General features: G+C 38.8%; 1 protein-coding gene and 1 pseudogene across 9 annotated transcripts in view; both read left to right on the forward strand.

The window, feature by feature from the left end:
* ADGB (androglobin) overlaps nt 1-18,287 on the forward strand; it is a 167,674-nt gene that overhangs the window by 25,627 nt on the left and 123,760 nt on the right. For all 9 annotated transcript variants that reach the window (XM_053591390.1, XM_053591391.1, XM_053591399.1 and 6 more), the window contains 4 exons: nt 1,887-1,958; nt 3,852-4,061; nt 9,670-9,809; nt 12,790-12,876. In XM_053591390.1, coding sequence (XP_053447365.1) covers nt 1,887-1,958; nt 3,852-4,061; nt 9,670-9,809; nt 12,790-12,876 — 509 coding nt within the window. The remainder of the gene's footprint in view (nt 1-1,886; nt 1,959-3,851; nt 4,062-9,669; nt 9,810-12,789; nt 12,877-18,287) is intronic.
* On the forward strand, nt 14,475-16,450 carry LOC128585959 (cytoplasmic polyadenylation element-binding protein 1-like; annotated as a pseudogene).

The raw sequence follows: 18,287 nt of genomic DNA on the forward strand, positions 1-18,287 counted from the left end.
ATATGGATTTCATAAAGTGGACGTGTTGTAAATTTGGATAAGTAGAACCATATCTTTTTCTTTTGAGCATAACTTAGTTCTGAGAGATACATTTGTACCAAAAATGAATTAGTTCATGGTTGTTGATATCACTTTCACACGTGTTGTAATTCTGCCATCCATCTCATGTTGCTCCTCTCCCTTGGCATTGAGTCCTTTTCTTCATCCTTCACATGGGAATATGGGCTGAAACAGCCAGAACCAAAAGTCTGGCTAAGTAGAAAAATCCTAGAATAGTGTTCTTCAAGCTTTAATGTTTAGGTCCACAGTGATAACTACTTTTGACATGGAGACTCTTTAAATATGGACATTTATAAAATTGAAGAAAAATCCCACAAAATAATAATGACCTGTCTACATGAGATTCACTCAGTTCTATTATACCACATTGCAATAGAATTAGATCTATTCTGTTTAGACCTGACCCACTAAACCACCTTCATGAATCACTAATTACAATGCACAACTTAAGAACATAGTCAACCTAGAGTATACCCTAGAATTTTCTAAGCAAAAGATGTAATCAAAGGACATGATTTGAGTTGGAGAAAAGCTAAGTTGTCACACACTTTAGTATCCTAGATGTAAGATGTCAGAATCAACATGGACCCTTCCCACCAAGGGGGTTAATACATTCCAATCCTAGAGTAACTGATTAGATCTACTTATTTGTGAGAACTAGAAATCAGTGGCCTAGACCCTTTGGTATTGTTTATACTGAACTGATATAAGATATCTGCAGATTTATCTAGCCCCAGGTACAGGTGTTGGGAATAGAGATGTTAAAATGCCATTGTAGAGACTTCTGCTTTACTATTTATTGTCTTTTACAAACTCAGTTCCTAGTTTTCATCTGTTAGAAAATAAAGTACAAGTGTAATTGCTCAAACTTTAGGTATCTAATATTTATTTAATCTATAATCAATTTTGTTGCACACTGGCATGTGCTGAAATGAATGGGCATTTTAAAAATGCTCCATCCATCAGTCAAACCAGAATAAAGTATGTGTAAAATTAACATCAGCTCAGTTAATTCAGGTCTTTTAGGCAGTTTTAGGTCAAAATACTAGCACCCATGGGTTAGTACTTGATGGTATTACCTTTCATAAAAGTCTAATTTCCTAATTAAAACCATTTGCATGTTAATTAGATGTGTTAAAATATACACTTGACATAAATTATAGCTCATTTTTAATATGTTATGTTGTATTTCCCTATTATTTTTATTTTATTATTTATTTATTGGTACTTGATTTAGATGTGCATGAATTAATGATCATTAAATTAATTTGAAAATGTAATGAGATTTAAAGTTGGTCAAGATTTTTACATTTCTTTTTTTTTTTTTTTTTGGTGGGTTTTGGCCAGGGCTGGGTTTGAACCCGCCACCTCCGGCATATAGGACCGGCGCCCTACTCCTTGAGCCACAGGCATCACCCTAAAGTTGGTCAAGATTTTTAAAAGCTGTCACAACAGTGTTTTTTTGCCCAAGATGAAGATATTTTCCCAGGTTTAACATAAATTTAAATTTTAAATTACTTTTTGTGCTCTCAGTTTGTGGGTGCATGTGCATGCTAAGTTTATCTGCATATATAATGCATGCTATAATATTTGTATAGGAAAATATTATATTTTTAATGGCTTTACATTAAATTAATGTCACCTGCAGCTCTAAGAATTATCTCAGGAAGTAATGTATTTAATTTTTATTTATTCTAATTCTCTTGGATGTGAGAAATGAAATCAGACTTGGCTTATTTCCAGCACAGAAAACTGTTATATTAAGCTACGTTTCCTTGATTTTTCTTATGGAGTAATATCTGTCTATATACTTTTTTATTTTTCAGACTCCCGTAGTTGTGAAAAATGAAATTTCATTTGACTTGTTTTCAATAAATGGACATTTACTCTGCAGTGAGGTATGTGGGGAAGTATGAACTGAAGTCTCACCAACTTAAGTTTCAGAACCTCTTAAACAATTCCCAGATAGTGGATTTCAGTTCTCCCTTGCTCAACCGTCAAGTTTTGGTATAAGTGAATATTTTTTCTCAACTTTTAGAGGTATACCTGACAATTAAAAGTTGCATATATTTAATGTATACAACTTATTAATTCCAAATATATAGACATATTGCTCATTTGAAACAGGTATTGCAATTCAACTATATCCCACCATTTCCCACCACCCACTTCCCCATCGCCCACCTCCTACCTCCCACCTCCCCACACCTGCACCCTGCTTTGGGTTTTATCTATCACAAGCAGACCTATTCCACTCCTCTAAGTTAGTTAAATTAGTTTTTGATTATTTTCTCCTGAGACTCAGGCAGAGAAGAAGGGCATAATCATTATTAATTCAAATACTTTGTCATTCTTATCTTTAATGTATTGACCAATATTAAAATCAAAATTTTATTTCTTCAACCAAGTTATACTGATCAGTGTAAAATTTTGTCTGAATGTCTTATATTTTAATCTAAGGTATAACTAGTATATGAATACTAAACTTACATAGCTTTTTGGCTTTTCATTTTCCAAGTCAAAAAAGTGTGTAAAATATGCTACAGTAAAATCTTGAATGTATGGGAGGATATCTGCTCTACCAAGTTCTTTTGACCTAATCAAACTTTAAGAGTTTCTTAGATAACTCCAATTAAGAAAAACGTAAAATGGGCGGCGCCTGTGGCTCAGTGAGTGGGGCGCTGGCCCCATATACCGAGGGTGGTGGGTTCAAACCCAGCCCCGGCCGAACTGCAACAACAACAACAATAACAAAAAATAGCCGGGTGTTGTGGCGGGCACCTGTAGTCCCAGCTGCTTGGGAGGCTGAGGCAAGAGAATCGCGTAAGCCCAAGAGTTAGAGGTTGCTGTGAGCCGTGTGATGCCACGGCACTCTACCAAGGGCAGTAAAGTGAGACTCCGTCTCTAAAAAAAAAAAACAAAAAAAAAAAAAGAAAAGAAAAGCGTAAATCTTATGAGGTCAGTCCTGAGTATTTAATTTCTTTGCAAACCAGGCCATTAAACGTGAGATGAGTAATTCAGAAAATCTGATACTACAGAGGCAATATGGCCTTACTGTACACCGACTGTGACACAGCGATTTCTCACACATTCTTCCTATGCTTCACAGAAAGGCTGGAAAGTAGACACTATCATCTGCATATCACAGATGAGAAACTACAACGTAGGCTGAAGTGACTTGGCCTGGGAAGGGTCTGAAGGAGAATTCAAATCCTGGTCAATATTTCTGCTGTGAAGCCTCCCTTCCCACAGTGCTTGTTACCTGTTAAGAACAAAGAAAGTCAGAGTTCTACTTTGAGCATGGAGGCACCTATGCAGATCAGCACATAAAATATGGGATTCAGAGCATATGTATTTATGTATCTGCAATTTTAATTCTTTCTTATCTCCTTCCTTCTCTAATCAGTCCCATTTTCATAAAAGAGATCATTTCCTTCTTAAACTCAACATTTATGGAAGAGTGGCTCAACTGTGCTCTCTCTCTCTCTCTGTCTCTTTCTCTCAGCACCCCCCCTCCCCTCCCTGATATCAGGGTTAATGTCAAATGGAGTTCAATGCCGAGTCTGACAGTTTACTCTGGTAAACAGCTTTCTTATCTAAGAGTGTTTAATAACACGTAGTAGACATTTTAGTTTGTATTATGACTGTATTTTCTGTCGGTCAGAAATCAAAATGTGAACTACATTGTGTATAGAATTTAATCTTGCTATTGGAAATAGATTTTTATTGTATTTCTCCCTAAACTACAGTGTGAACAACAGCCAATTAACACTAATGACTTTTGTCTCTAGCTGATGAGATGGATTATCAGCGAAATCTACGCAGTGTGGAAGATATTCAATGGAGGGATTTTGAGCAATTATTTTAAAGGGACTCCGGGGGAACCTCCTGTTCTCCCCTGGAAGCCCTGGGAACACATATACTCTCTGTGCAAGGCTGTGAAGGGCCATATGCCTCTGTTCAATAGCTATGGAAAGTATGTTGTAAAACTTTACTGGATGGTAAGTTCAAGTTCATTTGCATAAAAATTCATGTGTCTTGTATGCTGCCATATATTTGTAGCTGGGCTAGTACAAGAGAATGCAGTGTATACAGGCTATCAATTGTGTAGCTGCTGGGTAAACTGTCCCGCATATGTAATTTCTGAGTACTAAGAAATATAGCTGCTCCTTGGCGATGCCCGTCCCACATGCTTTATAAATTGATGCTGCCTGGATCACTGAGGCATCACGGATCTGTCACCTGCTGGTCCTGCTCCTGCCTGTGCACGGTCAGGCTGAGACTAGCTGGGGAGGCGGGGGCGTGCACAAGGAGCTTCCCACTGTGACATAGTGTCAGCAGGAGGCTCTCCCAGGCTTTGCTATAGCTGAGGGGCTGAGCCCACACTAGATCTGTATCCTAAACATGAGATCTGTTTTCATGCTAATAACCCTTACTCCAAGGCAGAAAGATTTTACCTCGGCCTAAAAAGGAAGCAAATGGGATAGTAGGAAGTGCAAATAGAGTATCCAGCCCCCTCTTTTGAATCTGGTTAAAGTAGACTCACACCAAATTTAAAATTGCTAGACGCTGCCAGACGCTTTAGGCTTTTACTGGTCACCAGGAAAGAATGTTCTTCCTGAACATTTGAAGAAATAGGAAGAGTCTACAAAGTTCCATTATCTATTTCTAGGAACATGGCTTTTTCCTTCATGGGCTTAAGCCATCCATCTTCTTAGGAGCTTTACAGTGGGGAGGGAATGATTGACCTTGACACCTTGTTAGGAGAGAAAACAACTTCCTAATTGCTTTTATCTTATTTATTCACCAACTAGGAGTCCTATTTGGCAGGCTTGATTTTGGGTTTTAAATGTGTTCTGATGAGTAAGCGGGAGGGTGTGGCATTAAGAATGCGGAAAACCCAGTGGATGGTATTGGGGTGTTACAGAAAGAAGGTGAGCACAGCCAGAGTGGGGAGGTCAGAGGCCTGGGTTCTTGCCTAACCTCCATGTGGGAGGGGGATCAAAACTATTAAGTGTTTCAAATCATTGAACCACCCTGTTAGATTTTTTTTCTCACTCTCTGCCACTCTGCTTCCTGACATCCCTCCTTCTTTACAAATTTATTTCTGGATAGGGCTAAACAATTATTAACACAAGGTTCTGTTTTACAATGAAAATGTAACTTTATTTATTCTTAACTCTACTAATCCAAAACCCACTTGCTTCAGATTTTTTTCAATGCATTTAGATCCCTTTGGGAATCTTAGTCCAATCCAATCATCTAGTGCATCTCTTTAGATAATTTAGCCCTTGGAAAAAAATGTGGTTAGAGACCGGACCTCAATCTTGCAGCTCCCTCTGGTCCCCCATTGGTCTCTTCGGAGAAATGATTTGTGAGGATGTTGTTCAGCAAGTGAGCACTGAGACACAGCTGGTCCCGCAGGAATTATTTTGGTAGACATCTGATGAACACGAGGCCACCTGGTTTTCTGGTCGGTAGAAATCATTCCCTCTGGGTTAGGGGCAGAAATTTCTATCTCTTTCTACCTAATTCCCAGCTGGGAGGGCTGAGTCAACTCCTGTGTGCATATTATCATCAGTAATGCTTGAGAATAAATTTGTTTGGACAGGATAAACTGTATTGTTACTTTTTTTTCTTTTCTTGTCCCTTTCCAGACACACACAATTTAAGTTTTGACTTTTTTTTAATCTTCCAGTTTTAGTTCAGTATTTGTACATTTTTCTCCTTCCCCTGCAAACACTTGGGAAACATGTTCATAAAAATATACTTTGGTACCTTCTACCGCTGGATTTAGTACAGTGCACTGCAGATTCAACTTACACCTTGCATTTATTTTACTTTCCCTTTCAGGTCTTGCTCACCTTGAGTTTCCATCCCTCCCTCCCTCCCTCCCTCCCTCCCTCCCTCCCTTCCTCCCTCCCTCCCTCCCTTCCTCCCTTTGACAGAGTCTCACTGTGTCGTCCTGGGTACAGTGCTGTGGCATCACAGCTCACAGCAACCTCAAACTCTTGATTCTCTTGCCTCAGCCTCCCAAGTAGCTGGGACTGCAGGCACCTGGCTATCTTCTTCAATTTCTTGATGCTTTCTTACCTTTGCCTTATTGGAGATTGATTTTCCTTCTCTGCCTTATTGCAAATATTCTTCTCTGTCTTTTCTCTTACCCCTGGAAGCATTTGCCTTTATCACCTTTTTGAGGCAAAGCAACCTCTCCGCCTCCCTGTGTGATATTTACAATTCCTATGTTCACATCAGCTTATCATTTCCCCCATAGAAGTATTCTCACTACTTCCAGTTTGGATTCCAAATCAATTGCATCAAGGTTCTTGGCAACAGCCAGATTAAAATTCATCTAGTAGCCTTAAGAGCGAAGCTATGAAGCAGAGCAGTGCTTTTCATCCTTTTACCTGGGAAGGATGATGCTGTCAGATGCTTCCAGTTTCAGCCTTCCTCTAACTCCCTGCGCTTTAGCCACTGCCCTCACTTTAAATACATATTCTGTTGGCAGCCTGGCTGAGCGTGTCATTTGTCTCTGATAAACAGAGAAAACACACATATTAAAACCAATATTTTTTCCAGTTGCCATGAGTGCTTTTATTTCTAATTGACCCTCATACTTTTAAGTATAATATTATTGTAGCATCTAAAGTTTTTTTTTAACTGTGAGGTTCAGAAGTCTCAACAGCATCAACATCAACACCACCCATGACACTTATACTCCTGCTCCCTGTGCCCCACCCAAGACCTCCTGAGCCAGACTTTCTTTTTTTTTTGCAGTTTTTGGCCAGGGCTGGGTCTGAACCCACAACCGCAACCTCTGGCATATGGGGCCGGCGCTCTACTCCTTTGAGCCACAGCCAGACTTTCTGAGGGTAGAGCCTGGAATCCCCTCTCATTTGAAGTAAACTCTGTCTCATCCAGTAATATTTTTGTTCATTAAATTCGAGGGACAATGTTTACAAGATACAAACTATTACAAATTATTTTTCTATCACTCAGTTGCTATCTTTCTAAATAGAAATGCTTTATTTTCATTTGTTACTGTTAATATTACGCCTGCCTTTAGTGAAGTGAATTCAAACACTATTAGAATAATCAAGGTAGAAAATGAAATTTTTCTGTAATTCTTCCCTACTTTGTAAATGATTCATGTATATCCTCCAAAACTTTCTTCTGTTATTAAATTTACCATATGTAATTTATAACAATCTAGGTCATATAATATTTCCTGTTCTGTAAAGTATTCTTTTCGCTGACCATAGGCATCTATGTTAATATACAGTGACCTTTGTATTCCATTGTATGGAGGTATGAATATGCGTGTATATTATCCTAATTTTATGATGATGATAGACATTTAGGTTTTGACGAGTGTTTTACAAAAACAATGCTGAAAAATAACATCTTTGTGAATACATATTTTTCCCATTTATATGCATTTTTATAGGATTTCTACATATGCCAAAGTATATGCAAGTTCATAACTTTGATAAGTATATTCAAGTTATTCTTGTATTTTTTTGTGTGTATAGACCATTTATACTTGATATATTTGGATTTAAGTATATAATCTGTTAGTAAGTCTATCATATTTTTTGTTAGTTTTATCTCTTTTCCTGTACTTCTGCATGATTATTGAACATTTTTTAGGATTCCATTTTGATTTATCTGTCTTTTGAGTGTATCTTTCTGTTTTTTTTTCTAGTGGTTGCTCTAATAATTAAAACATACATGCCTACCTAATCACAGTCCACCCATATCAGCATTTTATCACTTAAATTGGAATCTACTTTCCCAGCATTTTGGCTCCTTTACACCTTTCCCTTTCTGATATAGTTTTCTGAAATGTTCCTTTTATATGTATTGAGAACCTTGTCATAAATTTTGCTTTTATATTCAAATGCAATTTTAAAAGCTAGAGAGAATAGTCTATCCTTTAGTCATATGTTTACTTATTTTTGTTTTTTAAATTTTAACTCATTTTTTAATTGATGCACAATGATTTTTCTTTCCCTTTGTTTCTTCTGATGTTGCAAGTCTCTGATCATTCCCAGTTTTTCGTTTTGAAAAATTTCTTTTCACCGTTCTTTTTGAGTATTTTCTGAAATCTCTGTTGACTTACTGCTCATTTGTTGATCTTCTATAATTGTGACTTAATGGTCTTAATTAGAAAACAACATTTTATTATCCTTTCAGAATGCTCATGGGAGGAAGAGGGTAGAAATGTATTTAGCCATTTAGTTATCTTGACCTTGAAAATACTCAACTTTGAACATGAGTATATTCTAAAGCAGTGGTTCTCAACCTGTGGGTTGTGACCCCTTTGTAACAATGAAAACACATCCTGCATATCAGATATTTGCATTACGATTCATAACAGTAGCAAAATGACAGTTATGAAATAGCAACAAAAACAATTTTATGGTTGGGGGTCACCACAACCTGAGGAACTATATTAAAGGGTCACGGCATAAGGACACATTGGGAAGGTTGAGAATCACTGCTCTGAAGTATTTTAGTAGTTAATATTAACAAAGGAGGCATCCTTCTTCATAAGCATGCTACATGATTAAACAATTTGATGGTCTCTTAAAGAGATGTAGTGCTAACACAGAAAACAATTTGAAACAACAATGCCAAATGCAGAAGAATTCAGTGTTCTATAATGATGTCTTAAATGAACTGCATCTTTCTTGTTTCTTTCTATCTGGGAAAAATGTGCTGTTTCTTAAATCTCCAATTCAAGTATTGCTTTCTCATGAAGACTTCCTCAGCAAAATTAATCACACTTTGCTTCACGGTTCTAGAGCACTTTTTACACATTGTACTTTGTGTCATTTACCTATGTCCCTTTTCCTACTAGACTGTAAGTCATTCAGTGGTAGAGGCCATTGTTATGCAGATCTTTGGATTCTCAATGCCTGACACCATCACTGAAAATATTTTGGGGCAAAGGAATGAGTTCATAATAAAATGTAGCGTATAAGAACAAAGTAAAAGAAGTCTTTATTTGAGTTCATAATCATTAATATTAACTTTTGTTTCATGCTTTTAATTATAAAGTAATATGCATATAGGTAAATACATAATGATTTTATTAAATAAGATGTTAATTCACTTCATGTAAAAAATTAAATCTTTAATTAAGTAAGGAAGTAATATGGGAATTAGAAGTGTATATCAGTGAGCACATATCAAGATCAGCAATAATTATTAAAGTTACGTTTGAAGAATTTGTATTATGATTATATAAAGTTATTTAAATATGCTCAAGCTTATCCAGGGTTGCCTAATGTCTTGATTCTTCTATTGGAAACACTTTAATTTACTGCATTAAGTAGGCTAAGACACCCGAGCGCTTCCTCCTAAGACCTCGTAAATAAGGAGAGTATTGATACAGATATGGATATATTGTAATTATAGCAAATAAAATGATAAGCTGAAATGTTCAACCACAGTAGTCTTGGAAACTATCTCAGACTTTAAATATTGAGATGCTAAAATAAAATTATAAAACAGTAAATAGTAATGTCAGCAGAGTCCAATAACATATGAGAGAAACTATTATAAATTATAGGCAGTATTATATTTTTTTCTTCTTAATTTTAGGGTTGCTGGAGAAAGATAACTGTTGACGATTTTCTGCCTTTTGATGAAGATAATAATCTATTGCTTCCAGCTACAACCTGTGACTTTGAACTCTGGCCAATGCTTTTGTCTAAAGCTATCATTAAACTGGCAAATGTTGAGTAAGTAGTGAGAAATTATCACTCACTTGTATAAAAAAAGGCAAACAAAAACAACAGCAACTATACATACATATTCCATAGTTTTCTTTATAAAAAATAAAGTAAAAGAGAACTTTCTTTGCAAGTAATGTAAACTTCATACTGGGTTAGCCAAAAAGTAAGATGACATTTTCCTAAGAAAGAATACACAAAATTATTGTATATTAATTTCATTCTTATTATGAATAAAAAGTCAGTCATGAAAAGTCATGCTTTAACTTTTCCTTTTTTTTGAGACAAGGGCTTCACTCTGTTGACCTGGGGTTGGGTACTGTGGCATCATCAAAGCTCACAGCAATCTCAAACTCTTGGGCTCAAGCGATCCTTATGCCTCAGCCTACCCAGTAGCTGGGACTACAGGTGTCCACCACAACACCCAGCTAATTTTTCTATCTTTATTAGAGATGGGATCTTGCTCTTGCCCAGGCTAGCCTCAAACTCCTGAGCTCAAGCACACATGTCTTGGCTTCCCAGAGTGCTAGGTCATGGTTCATCTTAATGGGAGAGAAAATTGTTTTTTTTTTTTTTTTGTAGAGACAGAGTCTCACTTTATGGCCCTCGGTAGAGTGCCATGGCATCACACAGCTCACAGCAACCTCCAGCTCCTGGGCTTAAGCGATTCTCTTGCCTCAGCCTCCCGAGTAGCTGGGACTACAGGTGCCCGCCACAGCACCCAGCTATTTTTTTGTTGCAGTTTGGCCGGGGCTGGGTTTGAACCCGCCACCCTCGGCATATGGGGCCGGCACCCTACTCACTGAGCCACAGGCGCCGCCCGAGAAAATTGTTTTGTATGGGGAAAACATTTGTTCATCTAAACACTGAATAACATGTACTACAATCCAGTTAAAATTTTAGTTTCTATATAGGTAGCAATAACTTAACAAGCTTGAAAAACATGAACTCATTGAAAGGATGTTAATGTGGGTTCCTTATGCCTTTGGTTGATACCAATCACTTAATTCATGTTGAAAACGACTCACAAATCCATTGATAGTCTTACAGAACCTGTGTTGTATATTTCCGCATGAAATACATGAGACATGTCTGCTATGTTCTAGTTTTTCAGTGTCCACTTTCAAAGGCAAAGCAGTCATTCTGTCCTTAAGCCAAGCAATGTAATAAAACTTAGGCGCTTGAGCTGGACCCATGTGGAAACTATATCATTGCTCTACAGGAGAATTTTCCTGTTCGCTGCACAGGCTTGCATTTTATACCCTTCTGCCTCCTGCAGTGCGGCATAGCTTCTCCATACGCAACAGAACACAGCCCCGGGCCTTCACAGACTCAGCCATCGACTCAAAGCTCAGCACCTCTCCTCTTGCAAACTTTGCAGTGTCAGAGCCAGTTCTGCTTTGTGTGGGTCTTCTTTTGGCTCAGCTTCCTTTTTCTCTCCCAAGACTGCAAAGCAAAAACAACCGTTCCTATCGCCGCCCTCTTCATCTTTTTTTTCTTACAAGACCTCAATTTTCTATTGGGAATTTGCTTCACCCAGATTTCAACCCTTAATTGCAATAATTTTTATGAAAACTCAGCTTGGATCTTTTTAGGTAGCTGAATGCCACTAAGTATTCACACAGGCAGGAACTGTGCTTGTTTATTTGGAAAATAGTTTGTAATTCTCAGACCTCACTGGAAGTTGTGAGAATTAGAGCTGTAAGACCAGGGAAGCATTAAATACCTGGCCTGGATAATTGGAGTGGCAGTTTGTCTTTCTTAAAGCTGTAGTTCAGTAGAATTGTATAGCAACGTGAATAATAGAATTATTATTATTTTTAAAAATCCAGCTTGGAAATAAAGGACCATAGTTTAAGTGAGGAAACTTGACTTACATGGTATAATTTATATTTTCCTATAAATTCGTTCCAGATTTCATAGTATCCTATAGCTATTATTTTCATATGAGGTTTGTTTTAAAATGTAATACCTAGTACTATAGTTATCTCTGTATCAATGTGAGATTTGCAAACCCCCCCACCCCCACTATTTCTGTGAGATTTGAAAAGTCACTTCAAAAATGTAATTATCCAAGGACTGTGGACTATTTTCATACATATTTGTTATCTTTGAGATATATAGACAAATACAAATTTATAATTCCTAAACAGAAAACAAAGCACATTTATACATGTAAACAACGGAATACGGGACTAAGTAAGAGTTCTCTCTAAGGAAAAGGACATGTGTTGGACAATGCCATTAACACCATTGACCACTGACGCCCAGTTGTGAAAGCTGTGATTCCTGGCTGGAAGGGAGAGATGATATTTCTGTGTCTAAATGTAAATGAATTAATCATCTTAGGAGAAAAAGTAAAAGGATAAAAGAGAATAGCAATATTTGATTAATGGCCACCTCATTCAACTTTTTGCTATCCTGGCAGGTCCACTCTTTCGTACAGGCTATGACAGATGTTTCTGGTTTCTCTGCAGTTATCTAAGGATCTTGTTAAGAATTTTTAATGCTCATCTTGACCAGTTATAGACAAGACTGATTTAATACACAGCGTTATAGGCATTTTAATATAATTATTGAAATTGGAATGATGAAAAAACACTGTTCTATTTTTAAAAGAACAACATGATCATATGTTGAACATATAAAATAGATTATATACTATTTATATTATATATTCATTCATTATAATATATAATGGGAATGTATTTTATGTACATGGCATTGAGATTAATTTTAGATATTTTGAAAATAAAATTTATAAACATGCTTTGTAAACATACATGAAATTTTATCATTGGACCTACTTGAGTGCCATAACAAAGCAAATCATCTGGCTGTTTGGGAAGTATTTTCTTATATAGTTAAAATGGCCCCTACATTTATTCTTACCCTGCTGTTTATCAATGATTATGGGTTTCTATATATATATATGTATTTCTGTGTCATCGCGTTCTGTAACTGCAGCATTATGCATTCTCTTTCCCAGCATCCACATAGCACAGAGGAGAGAACTGGGAGAGTTCACGGTCATTCACGCTCTCACAGGCTGGCTACCAGAAGTCATTTCTCTTCAGTAAGTTTGGTCATGAAGTTGCTCCCATCTACTTTTTTTTCTTTCAAGATTTCTTTCAAATATTCTTAGTCATTAAGAAAACTTCAAAAAAAAACAGGCCATGTTTTACAAAGTGTTTGGGAAAGCTCTATTCCCTTATACATGGATAGGGGAAGTATGAACTCCTGTAAGTTCTCAGAACTGACCCCTATAATACAAGACAGATTAATAAGAAAAAACAAACGTAAACTTATTAACATGTATATTTACCATAGACATGAGATAAACCCAGGCAATAAGTCGTTCTCAAAGAGGTGTCTTTGAATTCCAGCTTATATAGAATCTTCTACAAAGAACAGCAAGTTTTAAGAGAAGTGACCAAAGGAAAAGGACTTCGAGTCTCTGCAGGTGGTCCTGTGCGGGAAGGCAAATTCGTGACAGATAAAGACTAGTTAATAAAGCCTGTTAAAGAAGATTCTACTGGTTCATCTTTAGGTGATAAGAGTCCAGAGCTGCCTTCAGTGGTTAATTTACATTCTCCATGGTAGAAGCTTTGGGGTAAAGGGCAAGATGGCTTTTTGTCTTTATAAATCTGTGACCTGCTTTTAGGCAGCTGGAGGGCAGAGAGCTTCCCTGTATTTCCTTTTTCTGAACTGCCATCAGCTAATGGTCTTTCATACTCTGGAGCAATATATGCTGATCTCCCACATTCATGTATATTATTCATGTAATCCTTCTTTCCGACTTACAGATATTAAACAATAGTAATCATTTATTATGGTACATAGCTATCACATGTATTTCAATGCAGAAACATAAAAGAGGCTTGTAATCAGCCATGCATTAGGAAATAATCATGATAAAATATCTACTATGCACCAGGTATTTGAATATATTGTTTCTAATTTGAAAACCACAGTCTTAAGAGGATTATCTCATTTAATCACCCAAATAACCCCATCAACCAGGTCAGAGTGTCAGAAAAAGTAGCTAGTGTGTGGTAGAGACATAATTATTGACAATTTCTTTCCCATCTCTAATAACTTCATTAGATTGTTTAATATTACCTAGAAATATGTATAGTGATTAATAATCAACTGTTGGAAATGTTATAAAGAAGAATAAATGAGGCTGAGTCCAATAATCAAATTTATCTATTTTTTCCTAAATACAGCTAGAAAGTAAAAGAAGCATACATGATTGTGTCACGACTTGCAGGAGTTTTCATATGAACATTCTGGACATCATTCAAATAATTTCCTTCCTTCCTTCCTTCCTTCCTTCCTTCCATTCCTTTCCATCTTCCCCTTTTACTTTCCCTCCCTCGCTCCTCCTTCCCACCCTTCCTTCTTCTCTCCCTTCTTTCTTTCTTTTTTAATTTCAGATTAACATGGGGGGTACATACAAGTAGGTTACAAAGTTTGCTTTTGTAAGCTTAAAGTCTGAGTGGTAGTTGTGTAATTTTAAGTTGTAATTACACCATAAAATTTAAAAGTTGATTAGCATATATGTATATCATTTTAAATAAAAAAGATGTCAGCCAGGTAGGGTTGCACGCGTGGGTGGCTGGCAAGGCTTCAGCTTGGGAGCGCCGCAGGCCTGGCGGCTTTGAGGAAGAAGAAGCGGGAAGGATAACAGACTGCTGGGACAACCAGGAAGCACCTGCGCTCTCCACATTTAGTAATGCCAATATCTTTCGAAGGATAAATGCCATATTGGATAATTCTCTGGATTTCAGTAGAGTCTGCACCACACCCATAAACTGAGGAATTCATGCCAGACTTCCAGGAATGTGACGAGACAGTTTCAAGAAGGATGCTTTTCCCTACCTCTGCTCAAGAATCTTATCGTGGCCTCTCTGATGCAAATGACTTGTGCCTTGGCCTGCAGTCCCTCAGTCTGATGGGCTGGGACTGACCCTCAGTCACCCATGACTCAGATTCCTCAGCCCAGAGCAGCACACACTCAGTACTGAGCACGCTTCATAACCCACTGGGAAATGTCCCAGGAAAACCCCCCTTGAACTTCCTGCCTCTGCATGCCCTTGCATCTGACTTGGACAAGTTTCTAGCACCCTCTGTTAGAGGATCGTGCCTGGACACCTGGCCCATCCTGGATTCCTGATCTAGCAGCCCCTTTGACTCAGACACCAGTGGCTTCAGCTCTGGATCAGATCATCTCTCAGATTTGATTTCAAGACTTCGCATTTACCCTCCCCTAACCTTCCTGTCTCTGACAGGGGTGGGGTCCAAGAGACCCTTTATTTATTTATTTATTTTTTTGTAGAGACAGAGTCTCACTTTATGGCCCCCGGTAGAGTGCCGTGGCCTCACACAGCTCACAGCAACCTCCAACTCCTGGGCTTAAGCGATTCTCTTGCCTCAGCCTCCCGAGTAGCTGGGACTACAGGCGCCCGCCACAACGCCCAGCTATTTTTTGGTTGCAGTTCAAGGGCCGGGTTTGAACCTGCCACCTTTGGTATATGGGGCCGGCGCCTTACCGACTGAGCCACAGGCGCCGCCCGCCAAGAGACCCTTTAAAGACCCTGCTCTAGCTGCAATGACTCCCTCCCCAACCAGCACCTCAAAGAGATGTCCAGGGGCTTCTGTGTGGCTACCTTTGGGCCTCCTTGAAGCCCCCAAAGACCCCTTCGGCATAGAAAGAGAGGCCAGGCTGCATCAGCAAGCTGCAGCTGTGAATGAAACCAGCTTTACCTGGAGGGGCCAACTTCCTCCCCAGAACTATAAGAACCCCATACACTCCTGTAAGATGTTTCTAGGAGGCTTTCCTTAGGATATTACAGAATCTGGATTGGTTAACATCTTCCATGTATTTGGCTCTTTGAGTGTGGAGTGGCCTGGTAAGGATGGCGAGCACCCCCGGTGTCCTCCCAGAGGGTATGTGTATCTGGTCTTTGAACTAGAGAAGTCTGTCCAGGCCTTGCTTCAGGCTTGCTGTGATGACCCGCTGAGCCCAGATAGCCTAAGTGAATATTATTTTAAGATGTCTAGCTGAAGGACGTGCTGGAAGGAGGTGCAAGTGATCCCCTGGGTCTTGGCTGACAGCAACTTTGTCTGGAGCCCATCTCAGAGGCTGGACCCCAGCAGGACAGTGTTTGTCGTCGCCTTGCATGGCCTGCTCAATGCCCAGGCCCTGGAAGCCATCGTGAACGACCTCTTCGGAGGCGTGATGTATGCGGGGATTGACACAGATAAGCACAAGTATCCCATTGAATCTGGTCGTCTGACTTTCAATAACCAATGTAGTTACCTGAAAGCAGTCAGTGCGGCTTTTGTGGAAATCAAAACCATGAAGTTCACCAAGCTTCAGATTGATCCCTACTTAGAAGATTCTTTGTGTCATATCTGTAGTCCTCAGCCTGGCCCTTGTTCTGTGGAGATCAGTGGTTTGGGTGAAGCGTGAGATTCGTTTTTCTAACTAGTTTCCAGTGCGCGTTAGTGTTGCTGCTCTTCATCACACTTTGATCTGCTTCGAGTACTTCTGCCCGAGCTGCTGGCACTGGCGGCACAGCATGGAAGGCCTGCGCCACCACAGCCCCCTGATGTGGAACCAAAAGAACGGAGATTCCAGCTAGAGGAGCTGGCCTTGCCTGGCGGCCTGTGGTGCCCAAGCTGGCAGGTCAGGCAGCAGCCTGCACCACACTGCCACTGGCAACCAGGGAGCTAGCTGGCTTCCCAAGGACAAGGGAAAATTATAGTCACCTTTGCACTTGCTGAATCTTTGTTTCTACACTGATTAATGCACAGTGAGTTTTGTCGGGTTTTGTTTTCCGGGGGTTTTCCAGGGCAAGGACCCTCTGGCTCACCCTCCAAGCTACTCTGTAGTTTTCCCAGATTTTAGTTCCTTATTTTGCCAATGAAAAAGCAAAAAGAAGAAAAAAAAAAAGAACTACATGTCCAGAAGGTATTGACATTGATGCCTACATCTAGGTTTATTTATTAAAAGGGCTTTTTTTACATTCCTTGAAAAAAAAAAAAACAGATGTCATAAAACAGTAAATGATTGATTGTCAAGAAATGTTTAAATTGAAAACTGGAAGCAATCACCATCAGCCTAGTGTGCAGGGAGAGGTCATGAGGAAGTTCTGACTGGACTGATGAAGAAGCAGAGGAATTCTTCCTCCTCTGCACTTACACTAAATGGTGGTGTGCAGCAAGCTCCAGACTATATTTATATACTACTGCCTACATTATATATAGCTATATGGGTGTCAAAAGCTTATCTCAAACACAGAATATCCAGAAATGAACTCTTGATCTCAACCCTCCAGTACCTGCCCTTTTCCTTGAATGCCTCATCTCAGCATGTTGCACCACTGTTTACCTAGTTACTCAAGCTAAATAGAAATCCAGAAGTCCTTCTGGATCACTCATTTTCCTCACCTCTCACATGTAAATTCTCACTGAGCCCTGTCAACAGAACCTCCTCCACTTATTGTGAATCTATTTATTTTTCTATGTTTCTGTTATTGCCATGCTAGCTTAGCTCACATAATGCCACACAAATGGTCTCTCTGGGGCTATTTCCATCGTCTAGTTAATTCTCCACGTGGTAATCACAACAGTTTATTAAAATATAAATCAGATCCTATCTCTCTCCTTGCTTAAACCCTTTCAGTGGTTAACAATTATCCTTGAATGAACTTTACAGTCTTCTCCACGGCCCTCAGAGACCTACACCCCACAGTCTCACCTTGTCATTAGATTGGGATCTTGTTCTTGCCCAATGAAGCCCTTCATTGGCCACCTGGATCTTCTTTCTGTTTCTCAAACTTAGAAAACTCACTGTTCCTTATAGTCTTTACAGGAACTGCTCCTTCTTTCTTTTTTGCCTGGAATGATCTTCCATCAAATACTCACTTACCTGGGAATATCATAGCATTTAGATCTTGCCAAGCTATCAACTCCTTAGACCATTCAAACTAAATTATTCCTTCCCCAAGTTTTATTATATCCCATATTCCATTATTTCATTTTCATCATGGAAGTTATCACTGCCTGTTATGTTTCTTTTTCTCTTCCCTCTCCCCACCCTCACTGTATCCATCCATCCCTGGGTGTTAAGGCCAGTGAGAATGGGGACTCTCTGCATGTGTGGGTATGGATATTAGGAGAGAGGTTACATCCATGTACACATAAACGCAAGATCTGAACAAAGATATAAAACAGTAATAACTCAAGGAAGGAGAGTCTGGGAAAGTAATCTTCAGTGTCAACAGGGAACAGTGAAAGGGAGAAAGAAGTCCCCAAGTCTCACCTCAAGGGAGAGTTAAAAGAGGAGAGAGAAGCAACACAGGTATCTCACAGGAAGCCAAGGAAGACATGGGAAGATCTGATAAAACATAGAAAAGTGTTGGCCACTTTATAGATATCCAGATACATACTCTTTCTCTGTCATGTTTTGTAACATTC

The sequence above is a fragment of the Nycticebus coucang genome, chromosome 5 (assembly GCF_027406575.1).
Source record: "Nycticebus coucang isolate mNycCou1 chromosome 5, mNycCou1.pri, whole genome shotgun sequence".
Taxonomy (NCBI): domain Eukaryota; kingdom Metazoa; phylum Chordata; class Mammalia; order Primates; family Lorisidae; genus Nycticebus; species Nycticebus coucang.